General features: G+C 41.3%; 3 protein-coding genes across 11 annotated transcripts in view; 2 read left to right on the plus strand and 1 right to left on the minus strand.

Annotated features, from left to right (window-relative positions):
* GFI1B (growth factor independent 1B transcriptional repressor) overlaps positions 1 to 27999 on the plus strand; it is a 528613-nt gene that overhangs the window by 298094 nt on the left and 202520 nt on the right. The gene's annotated exons all lie outside the window — the stretch shown is intronic.
* GTF3C4 (general transcription factor IIIC subunit 4) lies at positions 364 to 26270 on the plus strand. 3 transcript variants are annotated; one of them, XM_073313833.2, is made up of 5 exons: positions 364 to 732; positions 5533 to 7356; positions 9184 to 9314; positions 10475 to 10563; positions 25221 to 26270. In XM_073313833.2, the coding sequence occupies exons 1-5, from the start codon at positions 388 to 390 to the stop codon at positions 25289 to 25291; spliced, it is 2460 nt and encodes an 819-aa protein (XP_073169934.1). In that variant the 5' UTR covers positions 364 to 387; the 3' UTR covers positions 25292 to 26270. The 3 variants fall into 3 exon arrangements, with proteins under 3 accessions (XP_073169934.1, XP_073169935.1, XP_073169936.1); XM_073313834.2 differs by lacking the exon at positions 25221 to 26270 and adding an exon at positions 11875 to 13893; XM_073313835.2 differs by lacking the exons at positions 10475 to 10563; positions 25221 to 26270 and adding an exon at positions 11875 to 13893.
* Positions 26050 to 27999, minus strand: part of AK8 (adenylate kinase 8) — a 125644-nt gene continuing 123694 nt past the window's right edge. For 4 of the 7 annotated variants that reach the window (XM_073313852.1, XM_073313856.2, XM_073313850.2 and 1 more), the window contains one exon: positions 26050 to 26731. In XM_073313852.1, coding sequence (XP_073169953.1) covers positions 26497 to 26731 — 235 coding nt within the window. In that variant the 3' untranslated portion in view covers positions 26050 to 26496. The remainder of the gene's footprint in view (positions 26732 to 27999) is intronic. The other 3 variants (XR_012155214.2, XR_013634755.1, XM_073313857.2) reach the window with 1 other exon arrangement.

The raw sequence follows: 27999 nt of genomic DNA on the forward strand, positions 1-27999 counted from the left end.
CTCTGCCATCATGTCATAACACTTGTTGACATTATTGTAAATTCTTCCCTGCATCATTTTTGGATGATTGTTATGACAGGGTAATATAATTTTAGTTTACATGCAATATTAATAAGTATTGTTGTGGTTTATTATAATTATAGCCCCCGTGCAACATCATTACTGATCACTATTATGGATAATATCACTCTTCCTCCTGCACCATGATCATGACTCAAGGATCCACGTACTCTAGTTATTGCTCTCATCCACGGCTGGAAGGAAGGGATTTTAGTCAGGCAGTGGGTAGGCCACCCCTAACCCAAGCCGGGCATGGGTCCTTTATGGCCACGGTCTCGCCGCGCGCCGCGCATGCGCGGCGAGTGGCTTGTGTGAGGCGGCGGCAAGATGGCGGAGGCGGAGGCGGCAGCTGGAAGTGGGGGGAGTCCCGCGCTGTCCTCGGGCGGGGAAGAGCCACCGACGGGCCTCGAGTCGCCGGCGGAGGAGGCGGTGTCGGCGGGGCCGAGCACGGGGTTTCGGCTGACGGCCGTGCGGCGGGAGCCGGCCGTGCGGCTGCAGCACGGCGTGAGCGGGCTGGAGCCGCTGGCCTGGTCCGAGGACCACCGGGTGTCGGTGAGCACGGCCCGGAGCATCGCCGTGCTGGAGCAGCTCAGCGACATTCACAGCGGCGGGCAGGAGCTGGTCATCCACCGCACGGCCGTGCCCGCGCCCGCCGCGGGCTGCCTGCTCAAGGTGAGGCGGCGGAGGGCGGCTGGGGACCCTCCTCTCCTGCCCCGCGGATGGACCAGCGCCCCTGGGCCGGGGAGAGACTGTGCCCCTCTCCCGACCGGGGGCTGCAGGGTTGAGCCCCGCTCCCTCCCCACGCTCATCCTTGTCTTCTCCCGGTCCCTGCGCTCTAGTTCGGGGCTCTGCCCTTCGCCTTTTCCAGCCGTCCCCCCAAACGAGAGGCAGGAGCCGCCTGCTGAGGGCGAGACCACTTGGACCTGACCACGCCACTGACTGTTCAAAGCGCTGTGACCCCCCTCTCCTAAGGCTGCCCTGCTCTTGGTCCAATCCCGTTCCCACAGCTGCTGCTATTGTCAGAGGTTGGCCTGTGTTTTGTTGGAACATGTGGCTTTGTTTACTAGAGGAGTTTCTCTCACCCTGACTCCACCTCCGCTGTTCCTCAGATCCAGGCTAATCCAGATAAGGATTAATTACTGGAAAACGAATTTTCTATCCTGGGATAAACTTTAGGAGATAACTTCTTAGTCCATGAGTACAGCAGTAGTGCAGGATCTGTGTTGACACACCACATAAATACCCATTGTACACAACAGCAAGAACAGGTTTTTGTCACATCCGTTTGTGTGTGACAGTACAAAGTATTGCCTGTATATTCGCTGAGTCCATCTATGTATAGCGGGTTCACAATCAGTGCCACGCAAAATAATAGTATGGAGAATGTTCATTCTAAACGTTACTTTTTAAAAAACCTTGTTGCTTTCGGTTTGCTTCTTGGAGCAGCTCCTAGAGTAGACTGACTGCATCTTTGCCAATACTAGAGAGAGAAGGTGGGTGAGGTAATATATTTTATTGGACCAATTTCTGTTGGTGAAAGATACAAGCTTACACTGAGCTTTTCTTCAGGTTTGGGAAGGGCACTCAATGTCATAGAATATCAGGGTTGGAAGAGACCTCAGGATGTCATCTAGTCCAACCCCCTGCTCAAAGCAGGGCCAATCCCCAACTTTTGCTCTAGATCCCTAAATGGTCCTCTCAAGGACTGAACTCACAACTGCAGGTTTAGCAGGCCAATGCTCAAACCACTGGGCTATCTGTGCCCCTGTCCTTTTTCTTCTACTTTCATTTTGTGTAGGGCACATTTCAGTGTGTTCTTGTTGTACGGTGTAATACAGGATAGTACATTAAATGTAAATATTTATTTAAATAAAAACATTTACCTTGGTTATATCCTGAGCCTTCCTAGTTCTTTATTTTCAGAGCCACTTCTTTAAAAGAAAACTAAAACAGAATTTTCAGAAGTTAAACTTTATTTTGGATTTTAAAATTTCCCTGTAGTTTGTTTATACCATGATTAAAGCATTATTCCTAGTACATGAAAACCAGAAAGTAAAACTGCTCATCTGTTTTCTTTTCCTAAGAGGAACTAAATACAGAAAGTAAAAAAAGCATTAATAGTTACAAGTAAATTAGACTTCCCAAAACTTTTTCAGTTTTAAGGTATTCTTATAAAGTAGGCTAGGCAACGACTTGACTTTCTAACTCTTGAAAAAAGTTCTAGGCACTAAAGCACAAACTAAAACTACACCTGTGCTTATCCCAGGAATGTCCAAGTGAAATTGTTTCAGTGTGCAACTATTATGCATCTGAAAAAGACTCTAATTAGGACTAAGTTTTACTGACACTCTTGCTGTTGTCAGTCTTGTATGAGACTGCAAATCAGCTTCCATTCTACTCTAGAATTTGTTTAACTAGAAGAGTATTGATTATTTAAGCAAAATGCATTGTCATTTAGAAGTGCAGTGGGGAAGACTGTACCAAACAGATCAAAGTAGCAGCTGTGTTTACTTCATCCAGTGCACTAAATACCTCAATAGCAACTATATGGGTGAAACCAGACAATCCATATGTTCTCAAATGAACTCATATAGGAAAATAACACACACAAATGCCCCATCACCTGTGGGCATACACGTTTTATAAAATGATCACTCATCTGACCTTTCAGTCCTCGTCCTCAGCACTTTCAAAAGACAAATCTGGGAGCTTAAACTCAAACTTTGCTAGACACTAAAATTATGCACTGAACAGACACACTGCATTTATGACTTATTACAGCAATTTGACTCACCAACCACCCTTTTTTGTTCTTTGACTGCAGAGGTGTTAAAGGGCCACTTACCCTAAATTTAAGAGATCATTCAAGGTGATGTGTTAACTACTTATGCTAAATAATCTATTCTACCTTGTACCTGTGACATTCTTAGTACTTCTCCCAGACTTTAAGAAGAGCCTAATGTCAGATCTAATATGGACACTAATATCAGATATGTTACCTTGGGATTTGTTTGGGGTGGATGTGTAAACTGCGGTTTGGTCTCGTTGCAGTTTCCTATGTTGTATGCTATTTGCTGACTGAAAAACTAGTATGAGTGTCCTAAGTGTATTTATATCTGCATGTCCAAAGAGTCCATTGAACCTGTTTTTGCTGACTGCTAGCATATAAAGATTTAAGCCTGAAATCTTTGGCTGATTTTAGGGCTTGTCTACATTATGGATTTTTGCACCAGTCTAGCTACACAAGTGCAAACCTCTCCCAGTAAAGATGCACTGCCCCAATATTTGCAGCAGTTTCAAACAGAGGTAGGTTACACTGATGCAGTGCATCTTCAGTGGTGCAAAATTCCATAATGTAAACAAACCCTTAAATGGCTTTTTAAACCCCTCATTTAACTAATTGGGTTAAACTTAAATGGAAAAGGCACGGGTTGTAAAACTCAGTGTCGTTGTTGCAGATTGACAATGAGTAAACTCAGGTGCAACTTCAGTTATTATTAATGTAGGTTTCTTAGACTGTAAGATCTCTTAGCCAGGGACTGTATCTGTTTTATATAGAACCTAGCACAGAAGGACCCCAATCCTGATTAAGTATGTCTGAGAGATACAGATATGAAATACTCATAAGATTGCAGCAGATCTGATCTAAGATCTTCCACACTGCCAGTGTCACATTTAGCAACATGGCTACCAGTAGCAGTAAGTTTAGAAATATTAAATTAGATGGCTCAAAATATCAGAGCATTTCAACCAGTTCAAATCTACTGAAGGGATATTAGTAACAAAGACATAACCAGTAATCTCATTTGAAGTGGTCTTAGTTTATGGGCTGGTGTTCCTGGCTCACAACACATTGTTGCCTCTTCCACCACAGAAACAAGAGTTAAAAGGGATAAGAAGAGTGAACTCTCCATCTGTTCCTAGGATTGATTCTCCAGATCATAGTTGAGACACACTGAGAGAACAGTATGAAGAAGCTTGCACCTTTGCTTTATCTGTTCTGTGGATAAACAGAAGACTTCAGTTTTGGGAACTTGTCAATATTTTTATGTTCTCAGCTGAGTTGCAAATGGAAAGGAGAAATTTACAATCACAAAATGCAGTTATAGTTGGCAATTTTTAAGAGGCCTCAAAGCATAGTTTTAAATTTACTAAAAGCCAAATACATGCAAATTGGGAGAGGGGATAAAGAGGAAATTTTTGAAGTAAGAGTTTTACTTGCATCTTTCAGCTTCATAATTCAGATTTTGATGGAAAAGTGTAAGCACAGCCTTACCAGGCCTGTTTCAGCCTGGAACAGCTCTGATGTCATATGAGGACTCCCAAATCCTGCTTCTCTGCAATACTAGAACATTTTAGGTTGTACTCATCTGATACTTAATATATATGTAACCACTGCTCAGTACTCAGGAGAGAGGCAATAATTCGTAAGTTAATATGCCCTGTAGGCTAAGACTATGACCCTTCCAAACCCAAAAGTGACAGTCATTGTAAACTTTTGCAGGTAATCAAGAATTGTGTGTGTGACCTTCCCATAAACATGGTTAGATGATGCACAGGATTAAGTGAGTTTGGAGGCTTCATTGTAATTTGTAGAGAGAGAATAGACCGTTGAGGGGAAGGTTATAGTAGGAAAGTTTATGGAAGCAATATTTTAATAAGTTGTCTAGCCTGCACAGAGTGGTGTGCGGAGTTTTTGATCGTAAACTGATTGGTTTGATTCAGTTTTCTAGTGTGTCTCTTTAATAAAATATACAATGTGTGAAGATGCTATCTCACAGGAATACTCAAAATTTGGGGCTATTGTTGGTTGAGGAAGTAGCTAGTAGCTATTTGTGCATTTGTTGCATCCATATTCATGGTGATTGGGGGAGGGGGAGAGGGATAGCTCAGTGGTTTGAGCATTGGCCTGCTAAACCCAGGGATGTCAATTCAATCCTTGAGAGGGCCATTTAGGGATCTGGGGCAAAAATTGGGGATTGGTCCTGCTTTGAGCAGGGGTTGGACTAGATGACCTCCTGGTCCCTTCCAACCCTGATATTCTAGGATACTTAAAAACTTTTATGACAGTAACCGAGTGTATTACTACATGCTACTTTTCAGGTTGTTTGTTTGTTTTTGGAAGTGTAAAAGGCCATGATTAGCGTAGCAGAAATTACACATTTGCAATTGGGTTTTCCTCTTTTCACCAGTATGAGGGAGTGCTTCACTTTAGTGTTGTGTGTACCTTTCAACTACTGGACACAAATGCTGAAGGTCACATCTTAAGATTTACTCGGAATAGGGGCCATACTTTCAGCCGTGTCTTCCATTGATTTTAATGGAAGCTAAAATCCTTCTCTCCTTCCTCTCTCCTGTATTGGACACAGCACATAGAATTATTAAATTGATATTTGTTATAGTACAACTAAAATACTGTTTTAGGAAATGTTTTTGTAAAATTGTGTTTTAATAGTACTTATTCTGTTTCAGGTTGGTTCAAAAAAGGAGGTTGCAGAATGTAAGGAAAAGTTTGCAAGCTCTAAGGATCCAACTGTTAGTCAAACCTTTATGCTAGATAGAGTATTCAACCCTGAAGGAAAGTCACTACCACCTATGCGAGGATTCAAATATTCCAGCTGGTCTCCACTGGGCTGTGATGCTAATGGAAGATGCCTTCTAGCTGCTCTAACTATGGACAATAGATTAACCATCCATGCTAATCTTAACAGACTACAGTGGGTGCAGCTGGTTGATCTGACAGAGATTTATGGGGAGCGTCTGTATGAAACCAGTTACAAACTTTCGAAGGTTGAGACCCCCAGAGGAGAACTAGGGGACTTTGCAGAATTTCAGAGACGGCATAGCATGCAGACTCCAGTCCGTATGGAGTGGTCAGGTATCTGCACCACCCAGCAAGTGAAACACAACAATGAATGCCGAGATGTTGGCAGTGTACTCCTAGCCGTACTCTTTGAAAACGGAAACATTGCCGTTTGGCAATTTCAGCTTCCTTTTGTGGGTAAGGAATCCATCACTTCTTGCAATACCATAGAGTCAGGAATAAATTCCCCTAGCGTCTTGTCTTGGTGGGAATACGAACACAACAACCGAAAGATGAGTGGACTCATTGTAGGGAGTGCTTTTGGACCAGTTAAAATCCTTCCTGTCAACTTAAAAGCAGTTAAAGGCTACTTCACGCTCAGGCAACCTGTTGTCTTATGGCAAGAAATGGACCAGTTGCCAGTACACAGTATCAAATGTATTCCTCTCTACCATCCTTACCAGAAATGTAGCTGTAGCTTAGTAGTGGCTGCAAGAGGATCTTATGTGTTTTGGTGTCTTCTCTTGATATCCAAAGCAGGTCTGAATGTCCATAATTCCCATGTGACAGGGCTTCACTCTTTACCAATTGTATCCATGACTGCGGATAAACAGAATGGCACAGTATACACGTGCTCAAGTGACGGAAAGGTAAGGCAACTCATTCCCATCTTCACAGATGTTGCATTAAAGTTTGAGCATCAGCTTATTAAGCTGTCTGAAGTGTTTGGCTCTGTGCGGACTCACGGGATAGCTGTAAGCCCATGTGGCGCATACCTAGCAGTTATTACAACAGAGGGTATGACCAACGGCCTTCACCCTGTAAACAAAAACTATCAAGTTCAATTTGTAACTCTCAAAACATTTGAGGAGGCAGCTGCTCAGCTCTTGGAGTCTTCTGTGCAAAATCTTTTCAGACAAGTGGACCTGACAGACCTTGTGCGCTGGAAGATTTTGAAGGATAAGCATATCCCTCAATTCTTACAAGAAGCCTTGGATAAAAAGATTGAGAGCTGTGGATCTACTTACTTTTGGCGTTTTAAACTATTCCTCTTGAGAATTTTGTACCAGTCAATGCAGAAAACTCCATCTGAGGTCATGTGGAGGCCTTCACATGAGGACACAAAAGTATTAATATCGGATTCCCCTGGGATGGGGAGTACTGAGGATGATCATCAAGAAGAGGGAACTTCAAAACAGGCCAGCAAGCAGAGTTTGTGTGAAGTGAGCAAAGGAAGAGACCCAGATGATCCAGCAGATGACACTCTTGTCCACTCAAGTGACATAGGAGGACATGAGCCAATGGAGGAGAAGCTCCTTGAAATACAGGCACGAATTGAAGCAGTAGAAATGCACTTGACACGGGAACACATGAAGCGAGTGTTGGGAGAAGTCTACTTGCATACATGGATTACAGAGAACACCAGCATTCCTACCAGAGGAGTCTGTGACTTCTTAATGTCTGATGAAGGCTATGATGACAGAACAGCACGAGTAAGTGCACATGTATATTTTTTTTGGGATTCCATGCTACAAAATTTCCTGGTTTTCTTCATTCTCAGCTTTACTCCCTTGGGGGCAGAAGGTGGATGGTTGCTTGTATCTGTTTTGGAGATTAGTTGCCTGCCTCTCCAACTGAGGATGGTGGGTGGTGCTGGATGTGGGAAATCTGAATACACACCTTAGAATTTGGGTCAGGCATAGTAAAGAACAAACCTGTGTATACATTTCTGCTGGGATGGGTAAACTGGGGAGGACGACAGACCTGTAATCACTTTCAAAATAATTTAAGTGATCTGAAAGAATGTGGTGGTAGAAGGGGGCATCCTTGTTTTTTTCCCCTGTGATTAGGATTATCTATCACTTCATCTATTTACACTAAAATGGAGGCGGCCTTTTCCCCCCAAAATCAGTTATTACATCTTCAAAATTTTAATTCTTGAATACAAATATTTTATGTAAAACATTGTCACTGTTCATTTTAAATGATAAATTTGGCTTATTTTAAACACACTTCCTTTAGTAGTGCTGTTATGAAATCAAGGAAAGCATCAGGTTTGAGATTTTTTTTTAAAATGACAAAAAAAATTGTAAAAGTCAGTGTTTCAAAAAATTATGTAAATGGAAAACCAATCAATTGACTTGAAGTATCTTAAAGACATAATTTAAAATTTGATTTATAAAACATGTATTATTGCCTGAACCTCTGGGTCCATTTATATTCTAAAAATATTAAAATAAACGTAACTGAATAGGATGTTGCATCCAAGCACTGTCAAGAACATGCCCCAGGTTTACAATTCTCCCTTCTGCAGTAAAACTTAAATACAAGAGCAGCATCCAATCCTGAAAACAAAAATACTCATCACAGCAAACTCTGTTCACTCATGCTTTTTTCTGAACTATGTTCCTTGTGGTGGGTAATGAAGTTAGCAAACGTGTGCTGTATCAGACAAAGAAGAGAAGCAAGAGACCCTCTACTGAGAATGGTCTGCCACCAGATGTTCAGACTTAGAGCACACACTGCAATTAGACAACCATCGGCTGGCCCATGTCAGCTGACTCAGGCTTGCCATGCTTGGGCTCTGGGGCTGTTTCGTTGCAGTGTAGATTTCTAGGCTATATATATATATATATATATATATATATATATATATAACCACTCAAATTCTGTTATGAACCTCTGTCAGTCATGACTGTTGTACCTGCCTAAAATATTTCTTCAGCATAATTTAGGGATATGGCTTGTATCCGTTGAAATGTCAAAGGTAAATTATAAATGACAAGTATGGTAATAAATTTGACCTAATACTTAGGCTTTCAGTGGAACAGCTATATGTATTGTGTTTGATAGTGATTGCTAAAACAACGGCATCAGATTCATAAATAATTAACAGGACTTTAAACTCCTCCATTGTCACAGCCATGAGACTTATTTAAAAAAAATTGTGTCTTGCCTTTGATGTTCTGTAATGTGGTGGAATGTGTGGGTCTCAAGTCCAAGTTGCTTTTTTTCCAGTCACCATTAGCATTTAAGTACCAAAAATCCTGGTTATTTTAAAACAAATTTTGTATCCCTTTCAGTGATGTGTGGGGTTAGGCAATTAAATCCATCCGATTGCATGAATAGCATGTGAATCAATCCATCTCTACTACAGCACTATGTATTTGAGTTGCCTTTTCTTTCATTTGAATTCAGTTGAGTGCACTGGATTTTTGCATCTTGTATTTTCTTCTGAAATCATGCTATCCTGGGAGATTCTCCACCTTTCAACAGGCAGTCTTTTCCTGTAAACACTGCTGACTGCTGTGTGTTCCCAGGTGCTGATTGGACATATCTTAAAGAAAATGAACAAACAGACTTTCCCGGAGCACTGCAGCTTGTGTAAAGAGATCCTGCCATTCACAGATCGCAAACAGGCGGTCTGCTCCAATGGCCACATTTGGCTCAGGTAAGCGGTTAAGGAGCTTTTGCTTTGATTCTCTTCTCTGTTTTGGATGAGTGGAAGGCATTTCAGTAGCTAATGTAAAATATATTCTCATATTGTGAACGAGTTAATGGCATGGAGCATGTTGTCCATGCTCTGCAAAGAAAAGAGAGGAAGCAGACAAGGTGTCTGGTACTCTCTTCGTAAGAGTGAGAAAGAACTAAGGGATATTGTAGAGGGAGGGAGGTAGGCCTAGATTTGACCTTATTTATATTCTTTTGAATATTGTTTTATTTTCAAAACTAATGCTTCAGTGCTCCTAATTCACGCTTTGTTTCTCTTCTCCTCCTTTCCCCACCCCCAAAGAAAATCAAATGGCTTATAGCTTTTTGGATGGGAGGGTAGAAGAGGAAAAAGTCCCTATGGAAATATATTTTGTGCATTTCTGGCTATTTATGCTTCTTATCTCAAATTACTTGGTTGCCAAAAACAAATCTGGCAGTTGATTGGGTCTTAATGAAACCAGTCAATTTGCATGCCCAGAGTTACTTTAACATCATTTCAGAATGACCAGAGTGCAGAATCCTCACAAAGCTTTTAACACTGAAGACCAAGAAATTGGATACTTAATGGTGGTTGTCAGTAGAGGTTTGGCCACAGCCTTTGGTGTGAATTCATTATTCTGATAACAGAATCCACTGTCTTGAAGAGTCCCTTGACCTTTCTAAGTGTTGTGAGCCCTTAAGATAGTACATAAAACCTGCATGCATCTTTAAATCATGGTGATTGCTGTTCAATGACTGTCCGTTAAAATAGCTCTCAAAATCTTCGTCTCTTCAGGTGTATTTTGCTTAAAATTGTAAAGCCAATAGTGGAAATACTTCCCTCCCTGATCCTTGATATGTTGCCCTCTGACCTCTTGTACATGTATATTATTACAAGGCAATCTTAATTAGTTCATGCCAGCCTACGTAATTTGGCTAATTAAGTTAGATGTGAAATGTTAATGCTAACTCATATTTTTTAAAGGTTTTGATATGATGTAATCAGTGATATTGGGGTAAATGCTGCTCTTACACAGCCTGACAGAAGCACAGCTGTTAGCTGAGAACAGAATTTATCCCTCTGTCATAAAGCATACAATTAGAAACTTCTGTTTGATGATGCAATTTGCCACCTTTCAGGTGCTTTTTAACCTACCAGTCCTGCCAGAGTTTGGTATACAGAAGGTGTCTGCTTCATGACAGCATTGCACGGCATCCAACCCCAGAAGGTGAGCTGCTTCCGTGGCTTGAAAGGGCAAGATTGCATTTTCTCACCGAGTGTTTTGTCATCTGTATAGTGACATGGATCCGGCTCAATGACTAACTGTTATTGCAGGCAGCTATCAAATGGAGTAGTAACATTCTACTCTTCGTGATGTTTGACTGTAGTCTGTGTCACAGTTGTAAAGCCCTAATTAGAATATAATAATTAGAGAAAATCATGTGTAAATATGTATTGCATTTTAATATGAGCCAAGTACATATGCAGTCTGTGCTGGAGTGTTACAACAGATAGATTAATACTAATTTGTTTAGATTTCTTTACATGTACAAATTGCAAGCCCAATCCTACAAAATGCTGAGCACCACTGATTTCAATGAAAGGTGAGTTTTCTCAGCACAAGCTTAGAAGGATCTTGGCATCTTGCAGGCTTAGGCTCTGAAATGTGATAAATACAGCTTGTTTAGACAATGTAATCAAATTGAAGGAGCAGGTCTTTTGATTCTGAACTTCCATGCTTTTCCTATATCTGAGAAGACAGAAATTCTGTAGTAACTTGTTTTGAATTGCAGCTGATGCCTTATAGTTCTTTGAAATCAGTGTTTTTTTATGTCCAAGTTTTAACATTTAAAAATGTATCTACTGTGTCTGATGGCAAAATATTAAACCTCAGTTCGTTAAGGTATTTTTGTAATGCTGTTCTTCAGGGAGGATATGAACTTATCTGGTTTTCCAAAGCACTTTTCTGCAGAACTGATGCGATCTCAAAGGAAGTTTTATTCTACAGGCATGTGTGTTCCCTTCCTAGAACTTGTGAGGTCTAATTCTCATCGATACCAGATCAGCTACAAATGGATCTAAAATGCTGGAGAAAGCGTTGCTGGCTTCATTTTACATATGGGAGACTGAATTACTGCAGTAATTCAAAGATCTAATTTCAACTCACAAAAACAAGATCACTAAGTTATAGCAGAAAATTGTCCTTAAACTCTACCCATTTTGTCTGTGCATGGCAGACTTGTTTGTGTGTAAAGACAAGCTGCAATACCTAGGCAAGCTATAGGGTGGTGTGGACAGCTTCAGCCTTAACTTTGTCTCTTTCTGCTGAAATGGCATTTAAATTAATTAATATGAGGAGTTGGGTTCATCCTAAATCTTCAGTGAGTCTTGTCAGATGTACATCTCAAAACATCATTTCAGAGACTTTTGTAGAAGAAGTTTGGTCCAGTTAAAGGATGTGAAGCAAAATATTCATCCATCATTGTGATCTTTCTTCTGTGTAACTTGGGCTTTAAACCACTTGTTTTCCTATTTGCAGATCCTGAATGGATCAAGAGGTTATTGCAAGGACCTTGTACTTTCTGTGATTCTCCTGTGTTCTAGAGAAAGCTGTGGGAAGCTTGAAGACCTTTTCTCTACTGCATAAGACTCCATTCAGTCTGGAAAGAGGCAGAAGGTGCAGGAGTATATACATTTTACTGAAGGCAGAAGACACTGTTCCTAACCCTGTAAATAGAGCACTTGACGTTCAAGAAGCTCAGTAGTGTAATGACCCATTTCATACTCCAGAAATGAGAGCATCCTCTGAATACCTAGCACAAGGGATTTATGGAGCAATGTTGAGGCAACCATGGACCCTGTTAAAGCATCAGCATTTGATTGGATAAATTTCCTTTTATTGAAAGATCAGAAATCTGAGAAGCATGCAGCCTGAATACGATCTCTGGTGAAAACTGGATGCTTTTCTCAAGGGTGAGAGCATCCCAGCAGGTAGAATGCAGGAGGCACTTCTTGAACAGTCTTAGTGGGAAGAGGGCTTCAGTCTCCAGTGCTCCTATTTGTTTGCTTAATGAGTACTGGCACTCACTGTACCACAGAATATTAAACTATCAGAAATAATGTGTGATTCTAATATATTTCTTAAGTGACCTGCATGTCAATTTTAGCCACTTGAGAGAAGTCAGCCACTGCATTAGATGTTTCACTCCATAACTAGCAAAATAATTCCTGGTATTTCTCAGGGTTTGGGGGGAAAAATTGCAGTCAGAAAGCTAAAATCGGCAGCTTGTGCCAAATATGGATCAAGAGGAAGTTTTTAAATTCTAATGGTTATAAGTAAACAATATTAGCATTTATATATTCCATGTCAGAGACCCAACTCTAAAATGTATAATATCTGGTGATCAAATCTCCTTATCCTTTTCTGAAATACATTTTAACCATTTACCACACTTGTGCTAACACCTGATCTCTTCAGTTCATTTCACACACTGTCAACAGGTACCATGCTCCCCTCCTATATAACCCAGTAATCACCACTTTTCCTTCCCTCCAATCAGGCAGTGGGATTCTCTTCAAAAGCATTGCAATACCTTGACCCAAAACCAGTCATTTCTGGTTGTCATTTGGTTTTCTTAAACTGGCTTTTTATAGTAAATAGAGTATAAAAGAGAAGTATTAAATTAGATGGGAAATATCTAACCAAAACTTTCAGAGTTTGGTGAAGCTGTTCTGAGGTAGTTATAAAATAAAAGGTGATTATATCAGGCATTCAGAAACGTGTGTGAATTATCCTGGTGGAACCCCTGTTTGTCACTGTCACTGAAACAGTGTTTTCTTTGACTGTCCCACTGGATAATTGTCCTTTCTGCCTTTGGGACCCAACTTATGTGGGGGACATTTCCTTTTCAACTTTCTACAAAGTGCCAGAGGAATAATAATTCCAAAACGAGTTTCTGTCATTAGAATCCATCTTGTCTGGTTAAGAACCATTTTCTCAGGCCATCCAAAATTCTTTGTTTCTACTTAAAAATGCCAGTCCACTAGATGCTCCCTGGAAAAAAAAGATTTTTAGTTGTTTTGTTTGTGGAATGCATGATGTGTAAAATTCACTTCTCCAGGCTTCTTATTGTGTGGGAAGCAAGAGTGTGAATCTATGGCGCACCAGCTTGTTATGCATTAACATTTTATGTGGACTCTGTTACAGAGCACAAATACTGTATTAGGTATTTGAGAGCAGCAAGGAATTATCCAGACAGTATTCAACAAATGCATGTGTGGATTGATGCTTAAGTTTTCTTGACTTAATGACTATGCACATTTTCCTATTGTTCCTTTACCCTTACTAGGAGCAGTCACATCTCAATTCATATTCAAACAAGCCAGCTGCCTTTACATTTCAATGTTTCATGTGTTGAGCATGATAGTGCTCCTACAATAGACAATTCTAATAATTCAGAAGATTAGAAAAAGGTTCATTTGTAAAATAACCATAGCCTTGTCTGTAAATATCCCTGGGAGTGATACCATACTTGTATTAAAGAAATGTTTAGTTTTTTATTGGTGTGCATTACAAATTGAAATAAACTTAGTGGTATATTTGCAAAGAGAGTTTGTAGCTCCCAGTGTCAGCTAGCAAAGCAAGCAATGGAAAACCATTGTCAGTTGGAATGCTCAGAGTTGAACTGACATCTGTTGTATGCACAGTTCGAGGCAAGTACCAAGGTTGTGCCTGTGGTAGGATTCCTTTCCCTTCTCAGATGCTACCTAACTCTCCTTTCCCTGGGGAAACAAGTGCATCATTTTTAATCCAATCTGAATGCTGTGATAGTCTAGGATTGGTGGTGGGTAATGGCCTTGAGAAGTAAAGCTTTATAGGCTCTTGTAAAAAACAGTGCTAATCAACTGGTCCTAGTCGAATATTCTGTTGCCCTTCTGAAATAATTCTAATCATGGGGAGGGTTAGAGGAGCTTTTAAAAAAATTATATAAATGAAATCTAATTTTTCTGATAAATTTGATTTAATCTCTGTTTCAGGCTTAGTGGTTGTAAAATCTACTGGTCCACTGAAGTATTTCTAGGTCTGGCAGACCAGAAGGTATTAGACCTAAACTCATTATTCTGATTACTGACTTGCTTTAATTATGGTATAATTTTAGCAGCTGTTCTCTCAAACTGCCCTAGCTCGAACCTAATGCTTTATATACTTGGAAGGTAAGAGTCCAAGCTACTTTCAGCATTGGTGTTTAGCTTCAGAAATTTTCAAGGTAGTGGACACTCAAATTAGATTAATTTGGTGGTTGTACATGGTGGCAGTTGAGATGATGAGATTTTAAAGTCTTCCCACAACCTGCAAGTTTATATGCCACTGGATAGCTGAGAGTCTCAGATTTCCTTATGGAAACAGCTTTTGTTTCTTATTGCTCTGAGTCAAGAGGTACTGTGGGTTTTAAAGCCATGTCATTTTTTTTGGCAATTAGTTGAGAGCTGAATAAAATAGCAAGTTTCAGACCAGTAGTGTCCCACTGGATTTTTTTTCCCTCCCTCCCTCACCTACCTTCTCAGAACTTCCCTCTAGTGAAATAACTTGTAGCTGTTGAGTAGTGCCCATCACTTGTCATTCTAGGAATAGGTTTAGTCCTGTTTCTCTAGAGCATTGAAACAACCTGCAGAACCTACATCAACACCCTAAGCATTGCTCTTCCTAAATACATTATTGTGGAATAGTCTCTCTCCCTGGAACATTTAACAGTAGACTGGACAGAATACCAGTTCAATAGGGAACAGTCTTGCACAAGAACTGCTCTCCTCTGAGAGGGTGCTTGGCATTGTCCCCAGCAGCTCATGGGAGTACTACACAATTCCAAAATGAGACACAGGGGAATGGAACAGTCATTGTCTCAACTATAGTCTGAGGAGCCCTTCCTGGGAGTCTGCAAGATGAGAGCAAGCAGCTGGGGAGAGGCCATATGTGTCTCTCCGCTCCATACTGTGATTGTGCTGACATGTAGCAAATACAATCAGCAGTGTGGGGCTTGCACACCTGGCTGTGTAACTTTGCTGTGGCACATGTTGTCTTAGTGGATTCCTCTGGAACCATTCTGTGATTAAAGCATGTGTATGCAGCAGAGCAAATGTGTTGGAGTATGAAATCATGGTAGTCTGACTGAAACATGGATGAAGTGATCAGTACTCAGCCACCATCCTTTTTAACTAACAGTTGAATGAAATGTAGAAGAAACTCCATGGGACTAGCACCCAGATACCATGGTTATGAGTGTGGTAGATTCATAAGGCTAGATTGGTCCTTCCTGGGGAAAATTGCTATACAAGCTGTGGGGAGGAGGGGGCGGGGAGGGGAAAGGTGTTCTTTGCAGAGATCCCCTCACCTTGTTCTCTTGCAGGGGTGGGAGACAGGATTTGCCCCCTCATGGCAGAATTGTGTCTGAGGATGGTATTTCTACTCTACAAAACACAGATTCTTGTACTGCTTTATCTTTGGGATTTCAGTTTTTTAAACCAATCTGTGGTTTCTTAAAGCAGTGGTTTTCAACCATTTTTCATTTCCTGGCCCCTAAAAAATTTTCAGTGGAGGTGAGGACCCCTTTGGAAATCTTTGACATAGTTGTGGCCCCCCAGATGTCCACGGACTACTGGTTGAAAATCACTGCCTTAAAGGTAAAGTCTGGTATTGGCACCCAATTTTTGTTGTGTGAGAAACTTGGTGTCCTAAGCTAACATTTGTAAAAGCACCTAAGGCCCTTTGAAAGTTAATGGACTGAGGTTCTTTTGAAATTTGTACCTCTAATGCTGAAGCGAGGACCTGCCTTTGCAATGAAAGTGGATGCTTGAAGGTTTTAGTAGACTCTCTCCCAGCTTTTTGTTATAAAGACACTAAACTTGGAGCTCCCAAATCTGACTTATAATTGAGAGGCCCATTTCAAATGTAACTTGCCATCATCTAAAACTGACTAAATAATATTTCAGGACCAGCCGAGATACTATAAGCTGGAGTCACTGCATTGCACTTAAAATACAATACAGAAGGTGATGCACAGACAGACTTAAGTTGTTTGCTGTTGTGTTTGGGGATTGATTAGGGGAGATATATATTGAGATAGATAAATATCTATATATATATATAGATCTATCACCTACTCTCTGCCTCAAGTTAATCTGTCATGATCCTTGATAAGGAATAGCTTCTTATGCCTCTAACTACTAAGATTCATACGGACATCAATCTTCCATCCTGACCTCAAGCAATTCCTACCTAACTGGTGTGTATGCCAGGATACTGGGGTGTTCTCGCTGTTGGAAATTATTGGAACTGCTGAAGAAGCTAGTAGTTACTAGTGTAACTGTTTTCCCCAAGCCTTGCCTTGCCTGTAGTTTGAGGCTATTCACGGTGTACTGTGAGTTTAATACATAATAGGCAGTACACTGGGTTAATTGGATTAAAACTGTGTAAACGGGTAATTAAATACTGAACAATATATTCTTATTGTGGTAAGACTAATGGGAGCTTACAGAGCAGCTAAATCCTCTTCTGTTGGTGCTAGCTAAGAAATCCAAACTGCTATGATGGATTCACAAACGGGCTCTGGAAAGGCACTGACTGTCCGGATTTGTGATAATTTGGTGCATAAACCTCTTCTCTTATAGCTGTCAAAGCACCATCACTCATGTTGTGGTGGAAAGCTGGAGTGGCAGTGACTGGCTCCAGTGCTCCAATCATTCCTTGGATGTCAGGATCAGTAGCAATGGAAAGCACTTATTTTTATACCAGCCCCATCCAGTGGTTGAGTATTAATTCTTCTCTCCATTGTTTCCTTACATTTAAAAGTAATTGAATATAAATAAAAAATAGTCTAGAAAGAGCCTGTTTTTAAATGCCCCCTTCCAGGCTGCTAGTTCTGCTGTACATCACTGGTTTTTCCTGCAAGACTATGTTAGTGCTTGTTCATGGATTTCTAACAAACCCAATAAACGTTTCTCAGCATATTATGTGAATTTCCCTTGTGGCTCATGTATCATATAGTGACTTTACACTCAGTGTGTTGATACCCATTTATTTTGTCATTACTGCTAAGGATTTCTTGAGAGAAGAGTTAAATGTGAATTTTGATAGTCCTAGTTGATGTCTGTATTTATATACCTTTACAAATTTCAGATCTCTTTTGTGCTGTCCTTATGCCCAAAATAAAATTGAGGACTAGTTAGTGCGAGAGATTAGTAGCATCCTAAACACACAGTCCTTCTGTCTGCTGTTCTGCAGTTTGTGAAACAGTAGAATTCTTTATAGATGGAATCACAAATATCCTCAGTTGACACCCTTGTGTGTAGCCTCTGCAGAAAGGTCAGGGAAGGTGAACTACCTTCTCTCTCCAAAAGGGGGTTCCTTATCCTTTTGGGTAGGAGACCGGCACTACCCAAACTACTGCTCTTATGTCAAAATGTAGGATTTTTAGGCTCAAATACTTCAATCCTGCATCTCGTAGAGGCACAGAAAAAACAGCAAAAAGCAAGTCTACTAAAACAAACCCCCAGGTCTCATAATTGTGTGTTGGTCAGCTTCTTAGAGAGCAGGGCACTCCTAACCACACTATCCTGTGTCCTTTTTTGAATGGAGCGGCCAGGCGTTTCAGTGGAACAACGCCATATGCCTGTGCTTGCTGTAATGAATCAAGAAACAGCTGCTAGTTTGTTTTACCTGCCAGCCTTCACTGTCTTCATTATGAGTTTCAATTGTCCATTCATTCTGGTAGCCACCTTCTGCTTTAAAAGGTCATATTTCCTGGAAGGTAGTAAACATGCAAACCTTGCTAGATTCAAGCACTAAATCTGGTTTGTATTATCTTTTTGCAGCTGGGAATGGGACTAACGTACTCATCCTTTTAACCCTCAAAGTCAGATTTAGAGGTAAGACCTAAATAATAATTTAGAAGTAAAACAGATTTAAAGTTGTAGGTACTTGGTTAATAAAAATGAAATTGTCTGAGTAGCTATTGGATTTCTTTTCTACCCTTTAAAATTTCCAGTCTAAAGTACCTCTGGAAGCCTCCTTTTCAGGCCTGGTCAAAACACACAAATTGGACCAGTTTTTAATTGAATCAGTTTAAAACTGATGCAGCTGAACTGATGCAAACCAATGGTTTAGCTTGCATTGGTAGATTTACACTGGTACATTTTTAACTGATAAAGTTGCCCTGATTTTACATAAACAAGCAGAGCTTATATGTGGAGCTAGGGACTTCATCAGCTTTGTGTAGTCTAGGAATCTAAAGTTCCCTTAAGGATGCTAGAGTCCAGTTGAAATGCAGAGTAGGGCTGACAAGAAAACAAGGTTTCCATGTTGTGAAAAATGGAGGGTTTGGAATTTTTGTTCTTGTGGGAATGAAATCTAGCTTTTGCGAAGCTTTTCATGGAAAATGAGACGCACACCCCTGTGTAGCCAATGGTCCGGTGCACTCACCTGGGATGTGGGAGACCCAGATTGAGAAGGGCCTAGATCCTGGGCCTCCCACATCTCAGGTGGGTGCCCTCATCACTAAGGTGTAGAGTGTGTCTCTCCCACAACCTCCTGTTGAAGCGGTTCCACTTCATATGACTAATTATTCACTGGGCCAGAAAAACTGACTCTATAGCCCAGTGGCTAGGGTACACTACTGGGATGGGGAAGAGACAGGGTCAAACCCTGGCTTGAATTCAGGCAGCAGACCCCTCTCCTGATTTTGATAAAACTTGTTCGTCAGGTATAGCATTTCTAGTCAAACAGAGACACTACTGAACAAGCAATACCCTAATGGTTGGGCTATGGAAGAGCCAGATTCAAGTCCCTGCTCTGCCTGAATCAGACCTAATGAAAGTTTGATCAAAACAGGTACGTCTCCACAACATTTCAGTTTTGAGGAATTGGCATTTTCCAGTAAGTTTCAGCTAAATTCCCTGCTCTAATACAGAATGCATCTGGAATTTAGGCTGTGTAAACCTCAAGCCTGGCTAGTTCCTTTCATGTATCACAAACTAATGTATACCCAGAACTATGTACAGTGATCTATTGTCTGCATTAAACTGTAGTGAAGCAGGGCTATGTGTAAATGTTTTAATTGAAATTAACACCTATCCTAATCCTAAACTCTACGTTTGGTGTTACATTGTACAAAGTATGTGTGAATATTTTTACACTGGAAATGTTCCCAGACCCTCAGCATCAGGTTGTACATCATTTTTACGAGTGGGACATGGGGCTTTTCACCATTTTTACTTAGTGTTAAAAACTAAAGCTTATATTCTTAATTCAAAAGATCCGGAGCCCCTGCCACTTTAGATTTTGTATGTGTGATCTATTTACTGCCTTTGATGTGGCATCTGACCGCGTACGCAGCCGGTGTTGCTTTCACTGCTGAATGCAGCCACCTCTTGGGTGGTACCTGGGTTACTTACTAGTGCTAACTACAGTGCAGGTCAGGGCTAGAAGTGAAGGTTTTCCCTATGCTATCCTAGACTTCAGTGGGATAAGCCAGAAGGTAGATGATGGCAGTGGAGTTTCCTCTTCATAGAGGACCTAACACACTGCTGTTTCCCTTACAGATGGTGCCATGTTCAGTCCTGTGGTATTTTCTTTATTTAATACTACTGCAGTTAACTGGTCCTGCAAAGGGAAAGTTGAGGGCAATGGAAGTGTTCAAAGAGGAGTTCTCAAGTTTTGACACATTTTTGACCTAATGATGGAGCTGGAAGTTAATTTATTCATTCATCTTTTCAGGCCTAAAGGCCACTTAAATGCATTCTGGGGTGGGAACAGTTTAGCTGGCAGGCCACTCAGTTACCAGGCTGAATGGAAGGATATTTGTTAATTTCCCTTGTATTTCAAATTCAGCTCATAAGAGGGTCTGACAAAGTTGCTGTGAATACTGATGCTGTGTATATGGCACTTTTTGTAAATGTGAAGCAAACTTGAATGATGTGTTTTGTATACTGCAACAGTAGCATTGTAATCCCACCCCTCTTTTTTATTTCAAATAAACAAACAGCCTAGTTCTTGTATTATGTGTGCATTATAAGGGGATGGCTTTAGGGGAGAAACATGGGTTCCCAAGATTTGAGGGGGAAGTAGGGGGCTGGTGGTTTAAAGAATACAGCTCTTCAGAATGGCTTCATGGTGTAGAAATATAAGGTGGGCTGAGATCTCCTCTTGATACAGCCACAGCTTCTACCTGCATAAATTGGAGCTATGCAGGATGGGGAATAGACCCCTATGGTTTGTAAAATCAAAGCACATTTCAAAAGCTCAATTATTAAACTTGAAAGGCTCTTCACATGTTTTATAGGACATGGGAAGGGTGAAGTATTGGCCAATGAGTCTGGCTGGCCACTCCTGGTATTGTGGAAGGAATTTGTGCAGTTAATGTATCTAATTCATCAGGTTTTCTGATTGTTTTCTAAACAAATATTTAAATATGGCAGCCTGATGCCAATTCTGCAGGTTGAAAAGATGAGCCTTGCACCAATAATTCAAGTGGTCCTTGAACACTTGAACACCCTCAGTTCCCACAGAAGTCCGAGAATTGAAGATCCTGAGTACCTTCCAATATCGGGACTCAGAGCTGATTGATTTGAATTTGGGACCCTAGTGAATACATCTAATACCGACTGACAGGAATAGTTTTGATTCTGTGCTTTGAACAGGGCCAGGGTGCTGCTCTCCCTTTGAAATGCCCTCCACCAGCTCTTTCTGCCTTTGCAGAGAAGGGGGTTCTCTGCTATTTTCAAGGACCATGCTCAATATCTTAGTCTATTTACAGAGAAATAAGGGTTTAAATGTTCTCAAGGCAGCACAGTGGAATCAGGGAAGGTGGGGGGAGAGAATGTACTACGAAGCTTGCCTCTCTTCCATTTGTTAACAATGACTTGATTTTGTATTCTGTCATCTTGACAATAATTGAAAAATATACAGATAGTTTGAATGTCAACAAGAAAACAGGCCTTCATGTTGCCACCTTCAATTTTGGACCTCTTTCCTGTTCCTAACTCAGTAAATGCCTGCTTTGAGGTTGACAAGTCGTGTGTGTGAAACATACTCATGTGCTCTTTGATTTATATTTATTCTCCTGTTGGTAAGACACACTGCTGAAAGGTATACATCCATATTTGGTCCAATAGGGCTGGGGGGGGAGGGGGGCAGGTTTTTAAGTTAAAACTGATAAAGAACTAACAACTCTAAAAGTAGTAAATATAAATGAAATGTGTGATCCACTTCCAAATATACAGATGTGATGGTTATGTAGGTTTTGTTAGAAGCTTTATAGGTTGCATGGGGGGATATATATAAATTTATTTTTTTAAAAGTTAAAGCAGGGATTTAGGTTTTATTATGCATAGAATTTGCTCTATGAAAAGGTACGCCTGTAAGATCTTTTCATTCACTATCACCAGTCCTTCGAGTACATGCTCTGGGTCTGGGGCCCCATTGGAGTAGGAAAGGAACAGAAGTAAAATTGCTGTATTGGTTTCACCACAGAGCAAGTGTGTGGTCATTGCTTAGTTATAGGGGTCCATGCTGGTTGAGCTGATCGGCTCACTCAGGTGCAAGGCCTTATGTGAGAGAGAACTTGTACTGGCAAATGCTGCTTGTGCATGTTAGATCCATGCTCTTGGGTAGGGGCTTCTTCATGACCCATCTAGTTGTTCTACAGCAAACACATTCTGTGGTGTTGCTACCTCCTCAGAGGATGATCACACAGTTAGGATGCAGTATAAAAGAACTCCAGTGCCCTCAACTCTGACAAAATTCATGTAGGAAAAACAACAGAACGCTTCCAAACATCTAGTGGGAATCTTAACTTCTACCTGCACACAAGACCTCAAAACTAGGTATTGTCACCAAAGATTTTTATAGGTGCACTTATTCTTTAAAATAAATGTTTGTGTAATTCTTCCATCTACAGATCTGCAATGCTTTGCAAATGGTAACTACCTCATTAGGGTTATGAGGGTTAAATTAACCTTTATCCCTGCCTGGGGAAGCTAAAGCCAAGGGAGTGCTAGCCATTACACCAGGGCACCTCCTTTTTGTATATGAATGAAGTGAGCTGATGCACCTTTCCCTCTCCTACCCCCCAAAACTCAAACGGCCTCTCCTGTAGAGGGGGGAGAGTGACCCAAGTCATTTTCTAGATGGGAAACAATTTCAGCATTTAAAAAAAAACAACCTACAAATGAGGAACAAATTAAGTCTTGAGCCCTGTTTCTGTAGCTGCATCCATGCAGCCAGAGGCAATTCATGGTCATGACCTCAGTTTGTTCCTACTTGAGACTAACCCTTCTCCCGCTGCATCTAGGGGAAGCAGGCCTGGAGTGCAAGAAATGGTAGACAGAATGTATAGTCTCAACCCATTGAGCTGCATGCAAGTTTTATCCTAACAAGGCTTTCAGAGCACAGGAGGATTCTTGGGAGCTTCTTGGTTTATATTTGATCTCTTGAACTACATTTGTCCCTCTCCCTCCACCCATTGACAGTCTTATTGTTCCTATAGTGTCTTACTTCTGAAGGTATATGTCTACCTATTTTACAGTTTTGCACCAGCACCATCACTGCAGAATTAGTGTTTGTATTCCTCTAGTGGGGATAAGTACCTTTCCCCCTCCACCAGGTTTTGTTTCACATTTACAAGAGAGGTGGGGGTCCACTGCTGACACAGTATCAAATGAACAACATTCCTGCCTGTAGCCATTCAAACTTCATCCTGCAGCATGATTTGCTCCAAGATGTGTCATTTTATAAGACCATAAAAAGGTCCATCTAGCCCAGTATCCTGTCTTCCAACAGTGGCCAATGCCAAGTGCCCCAGAGGGAATGAACAGAACAGGGAATCATCAAGTGATCCATCCCCTGTTGCCCACTCCCAGCTTCTTGCAAAGAGAGGCTAGGGACACCATCCCTGCCCATCCTGGCTAATAGCCATTAATGGACCTGTCCTCCATGAACTTGCCTAATTTTTTTTTTTTAAAAACCCTGTTACATAGTCTTGGCCTTCACAACATCCTCTGGCAAAGAGTTCCACAGGCCAACTAAGTGTTGTGTGAAGAAATGCTTCCTTTTTCCAACAGGTATATGTGGAAGTTTGTGGAGCAACTGGACTTACCTCATTCTTTGCCAAGCTCCCCAATTAATAGTGTAAGATGCACTGTGCAATACAACCTCCAAACACCCCTCTCCGCAAAGTGTGTTTGCAACACAGTGGGAAGATCCAAGCTGTACATTTCAGAGCTGTACAAGCGTTCCAAAATAAGAAGTTCTTTCCCTGCTGTGCTGCTACCTTCTCCTCTTTACCTTGTTTTTCTTGTTGCTTAATGTTTGTTTGGCCAGAATAAGATGCTAAAAAACTCAAGCCTAGTTTCCTAATTGGTTTTAAAATGCCATATTCCAATTATAAAAGCCTAATTCCTTCTTCCAGCCACTGAACCTTTTTGGTATTAACAGGCTTTACTATGCAAAGTGATGCAAAGGGCTGTTTCATTTACAGTAATTAAATGAATGTCAATTGTTTTAGTTGTTTCTGAGGGAGAGTTCTACAAGAGTATTAGCATGTTCTGCTAACCCTTATGTGCTGCACTTCAGGCCTGCTGCAAACCCTTGGGGGTTGACCATTGACCTGAGACTCCATGCACAGACATGCCAAGTGCATCTCAATGAGATGAGCTCTTTTTCTCAGTTTCTATGGAACCAGCAGAGTGGAACTAATATAGCATTCGCATGTAGATGAAAGAATGGAGAGGAAAAAGGGCTTTACAGCTAAATTAATTAAGCAGATGTACCTGTCTAATTAAAGATGCACTGTCCCTTTGTACCCTAGTTGCAGCGCAAACAGTATTTAAATGCATTCTTGATCCATTTCAACTATCAAAATATTTAGCAGGAACACTCAAATGGAGACAATATTAGCAAGATGAGCTTCTATGTATTATTAATAGAAGGGCTCCCAATTATGCCTAGAGGCTAAAGCATGTCTTTATATCCATTGAGGAAAAACGGCTGTCCAACTTGGTTACCGAACAGCACATTTGTAACTGGGGAACTGTTACAAATCCACTGGCCCAGCCTCACGAGAGGGTATTGCAGTCAGGCCCAGCCCTGTGTAAACTACATTCACCATTAGCCCCCTGGTGCTGTGGGTTGGAATTTCTTGGCACAAAATTCATTAGTGATTCACGCTGCTGGTGGCAGTAGCTTTAGTTTCCTTAGATTTCAACACAGACACGTAAGCTGAGAGTTTCTAAATTGTGTAGGGCATTTGCATACCTGATTCTCATTTTTTAATCTTTTAGGACGCTTTGAAAAAAATCTCAGCTTTAAAGGCTGATTATCTGAACCCCAAATATCCCAAACATTTCAGTGTCCCCTGGGCCATTTGGCTAATGGAGAGGCTCACCTATGTATTTTGTATGTGCAAGGAGAGGATTTTACAGGAGCTTTCCTGCTGATTTATGTGTAACCTTGGACAAACATGATCACAACAGCCACAAGCATAGAAACTTATTTACTATGATCTGGACAGTGCTTAATTTGTGCCAGGCCTTGCTAGGGTTGAGCCTGGGGCATCAGTTATGAATATAAAAAAAATTGCTTGAGCCTGGGCGCCTCTTTCATTGCAAATTAAGCACTGGATCTGGACCAGGCAGAAGTTGTTTGGAGACTAAGAATTCTTGGGGGACTGCATGGCAGGGAATACACAGCTCCTGAAGGAGAAGGTAGGAGCCTCCCTTCCTTCAAGACCCTGGGGAAGCTCCCCTTTCATTTTTTAGTGCCTTCTCTGCACTGAGAACACTTAGGGATAGTAAAGGGTCTAACTCTCCTCCTGTCTTTTCTCCCAATCCCTGCAGACTGCTGTTTCTCCAACCCTTTCCCAGGATCAGGAGGGAATCAGCGTTGCCCTAGATATGGAGTGATCTAGTTAACAGTAGTGCAATATGGTAAGTGTTGGCTAAAGTCGAGCATCTTCCACTGAAAACAGACTTACCTGGCATGGCTGCTCCTTGGCTCTAGTTTGCTCCAGAAAGACTGTGTGTGTGACTCATCATCTGCTACTTCCTGATAAATGGCTACTATTAGGCTCTGGCAGTTCAGCTGTGGCTAATTTAAGGCAGTCACAGGTGCTGCACTCAGGCAGCAAGGAATGAGGCAGGATAAGAAACCTGGATTTTCACTCCACAAGGAAGGAGGGCTCTAGTACATGTCTCAATGGCTAGAGATAATCTGTTTAATTTAATTCTGAAACAGAGGAATCTGTGACCCATTTCGTGGGTGTGTTAATATATGCTTTTGTTTTAGCTTCACTTGCTCTGCATCCCTTGGGAAGCCTGTCCCAGTCACTCTATTAGGACCTATAATACTGCAGTAGTAGATGCTATTGTGCAGACAACATGTGGGTGTTTTTACTGCTGTCTCATCCGCACTTACTCAGAGCAAGCTGAAGTGACATGGGGGTAACAGTACTTGCATCCTGTCAACACTTCAGACTCTGCTGTTGCTACCACTGATCCTCATTTTCAAAGCCCTAGTGCCCTGTTTTTTAAATCCTAGACTAGCATGATGATGAACGCCACCATCCTAACTGTACGCCGTACAGAGAACTGCAGCAGCGCAGCACACACGCGGTCAGGCTGCAGGTTTTGTTTAGTGGCAGTGAGTATGACTCCAGACAAGTACACTTCAAATAGGTTTAATATTCCACATTTCCCTGAATCACGCACCTGGAAAAGGAGAGGAAGTTTAAACATAATTTCTAAAAAATGAACTTTCTTCCTGTCTCACCCTCTGGGATTATTAAAACAAAGAGCTTGAACCACTGAAACTTTTCACCGTTTATGTTGTTTGTTTACTCTCTGCACTTCACTCACTTCAGACAGTGCCAGTCCATTTGAGTTCTAGGTCCCTGACACTAGCCCAATACTGCAATGTTTGGATTATAAACACCGCAGGGAAAAGTTTAAATCCAAACAAGCTTTTCATTTTACAAGGTTTTGGGAAATCATCCCTACTCATTAATATTAGCTTTTGCAAAAAAATTTAGCCTCATAAATTTGAGTCTTAAGTCACCAACTAATTGACATTGCCTGGTAGCATTTTGGACTAGCTGGAACTGCTGTTTTTAATATGTCAGGACTTGTGTGGAAGGGGCTTAACAATACAGCTTTCTATATACTCAAAGACAACATAAGGGTCTTGGTCAGCATTGATGTAGAAAGCATTGTCATAAAACTCCTCCAAGTCGCCAGCATGCCTGTAATAGGTCTCCAGGCAAATCCTGATATTTTCTTCAGTGTCTTTAGGGTTCTGCTTGAGACGAGCTTGGACCTCTGGTAATGGAGCTGGTTTGTACATGGCGTGATATCTAGAGATAAGACACAAACCCCACTTCAGTTCACAATGAAAATCTGGGAAGTGACAGATGTTACCAAATACACGGTTTGTTTTTGCTTATCCAAATAGGTGTCCCCTGCTGTGCAACTAACTTGGCAGTTAGGCTCTGTCAAAAAGATGTTGGGAAAGTTTAGGACAAGTTGATACTTCCGATTTATTTGATATCATGACTGTCAGGGATCCTAGATACTTGGAGATATGAGTTTTTCTTGAAGTGATCTAGTCCTAAATATTGATTTGGCACAATCAATCCCATAGGTGACTGAGCAGGAGTCTATACTACAGCAGCCGATGCTCCATTTGAGGGCTCTGTTAGCAGGAATTTGAATTTTTATGAAGACTTCAAGGGCATACCAAGCTTGGCCTGTTGCAGAGCCTAATCCAGATTCAGTTTGTTCTAGTTCTATATTGTAATCTTGGGATTCTGCTCCACCCCCACCTTCACTTGTGCAAACCCTCTAGACCCACCTGTCCCAAAGGCCACAGAGGAAAGTTAGCTGGCAATGGTGAGTTCAAATGGATTTAGGTGAACAATGCCCATGAAGTCCATGGATGTGCACATAAGGGACAAGGGCTTCCCAAGGCTGGCTGACAGCAAATCTACAACTGATCAGCTAAAAAGATTCTTAAAGTAACAAACAATGTTAATTAAGGTCATGCTGTTTTTCAGTTGGCCAGAGCAATGGCTCTGTACTGCGTCTTCCAAAAGAAAAGCCCTCTCATGGACCCGTCTCCCCCTCCTGATGCCCTAGTACTCCGCTGCTTGGTTCTCAAAGGGTTTCAAGTTTATGACGTGCTGGAAGGAGCTCTACAGAATGCTGCTGGCCCAAAGCCCATAACCACTGAACTAAAGAAGACACAAGCCACCCTTCCCCTGATCCTGTCTCTCATGGAGGGTACCACGTAGAATATATTAAATCCTGTTAGGATTTTCTAGGATCACCATCAATCTGTCTTCGAAGAGCGTATGTTTATATATTAAGGGGAGAGGAAGACGGTTAACCCATTTCTGAACTGGATTGTGGATATTTCTAACCATGCCTTCCAAAGGCACAAGATTTTGACTTTCTGGAATTAATAGCAAAAGCCCAATCATCTACACCACAATTTTTAGTAAGTCAGAGGAACATTTTTATAACCTGAGCCCCCTAGCAATGCTGTAGCAGAGTTTGGGTTGCCTGTGTAGCTGGAACCAAAATGTGCTTTACCCATGTTGCAAAGTTATGATACAGCCTTGTG

Source organism: Lepidochelys kempii, chromosome 16, assembly GCF_965140285.1.
Source record: "Lepidochelys kempii isolate rLepKem1 chromosome 16, rLepKem1.hap1, whole genome shotgun sequence".
Lineage (NCBI taxonomy): Eukaryota > Metazoa > Chordata > Testudines > Cheloniidae > Lepidochelys > Lepidochelys kempii.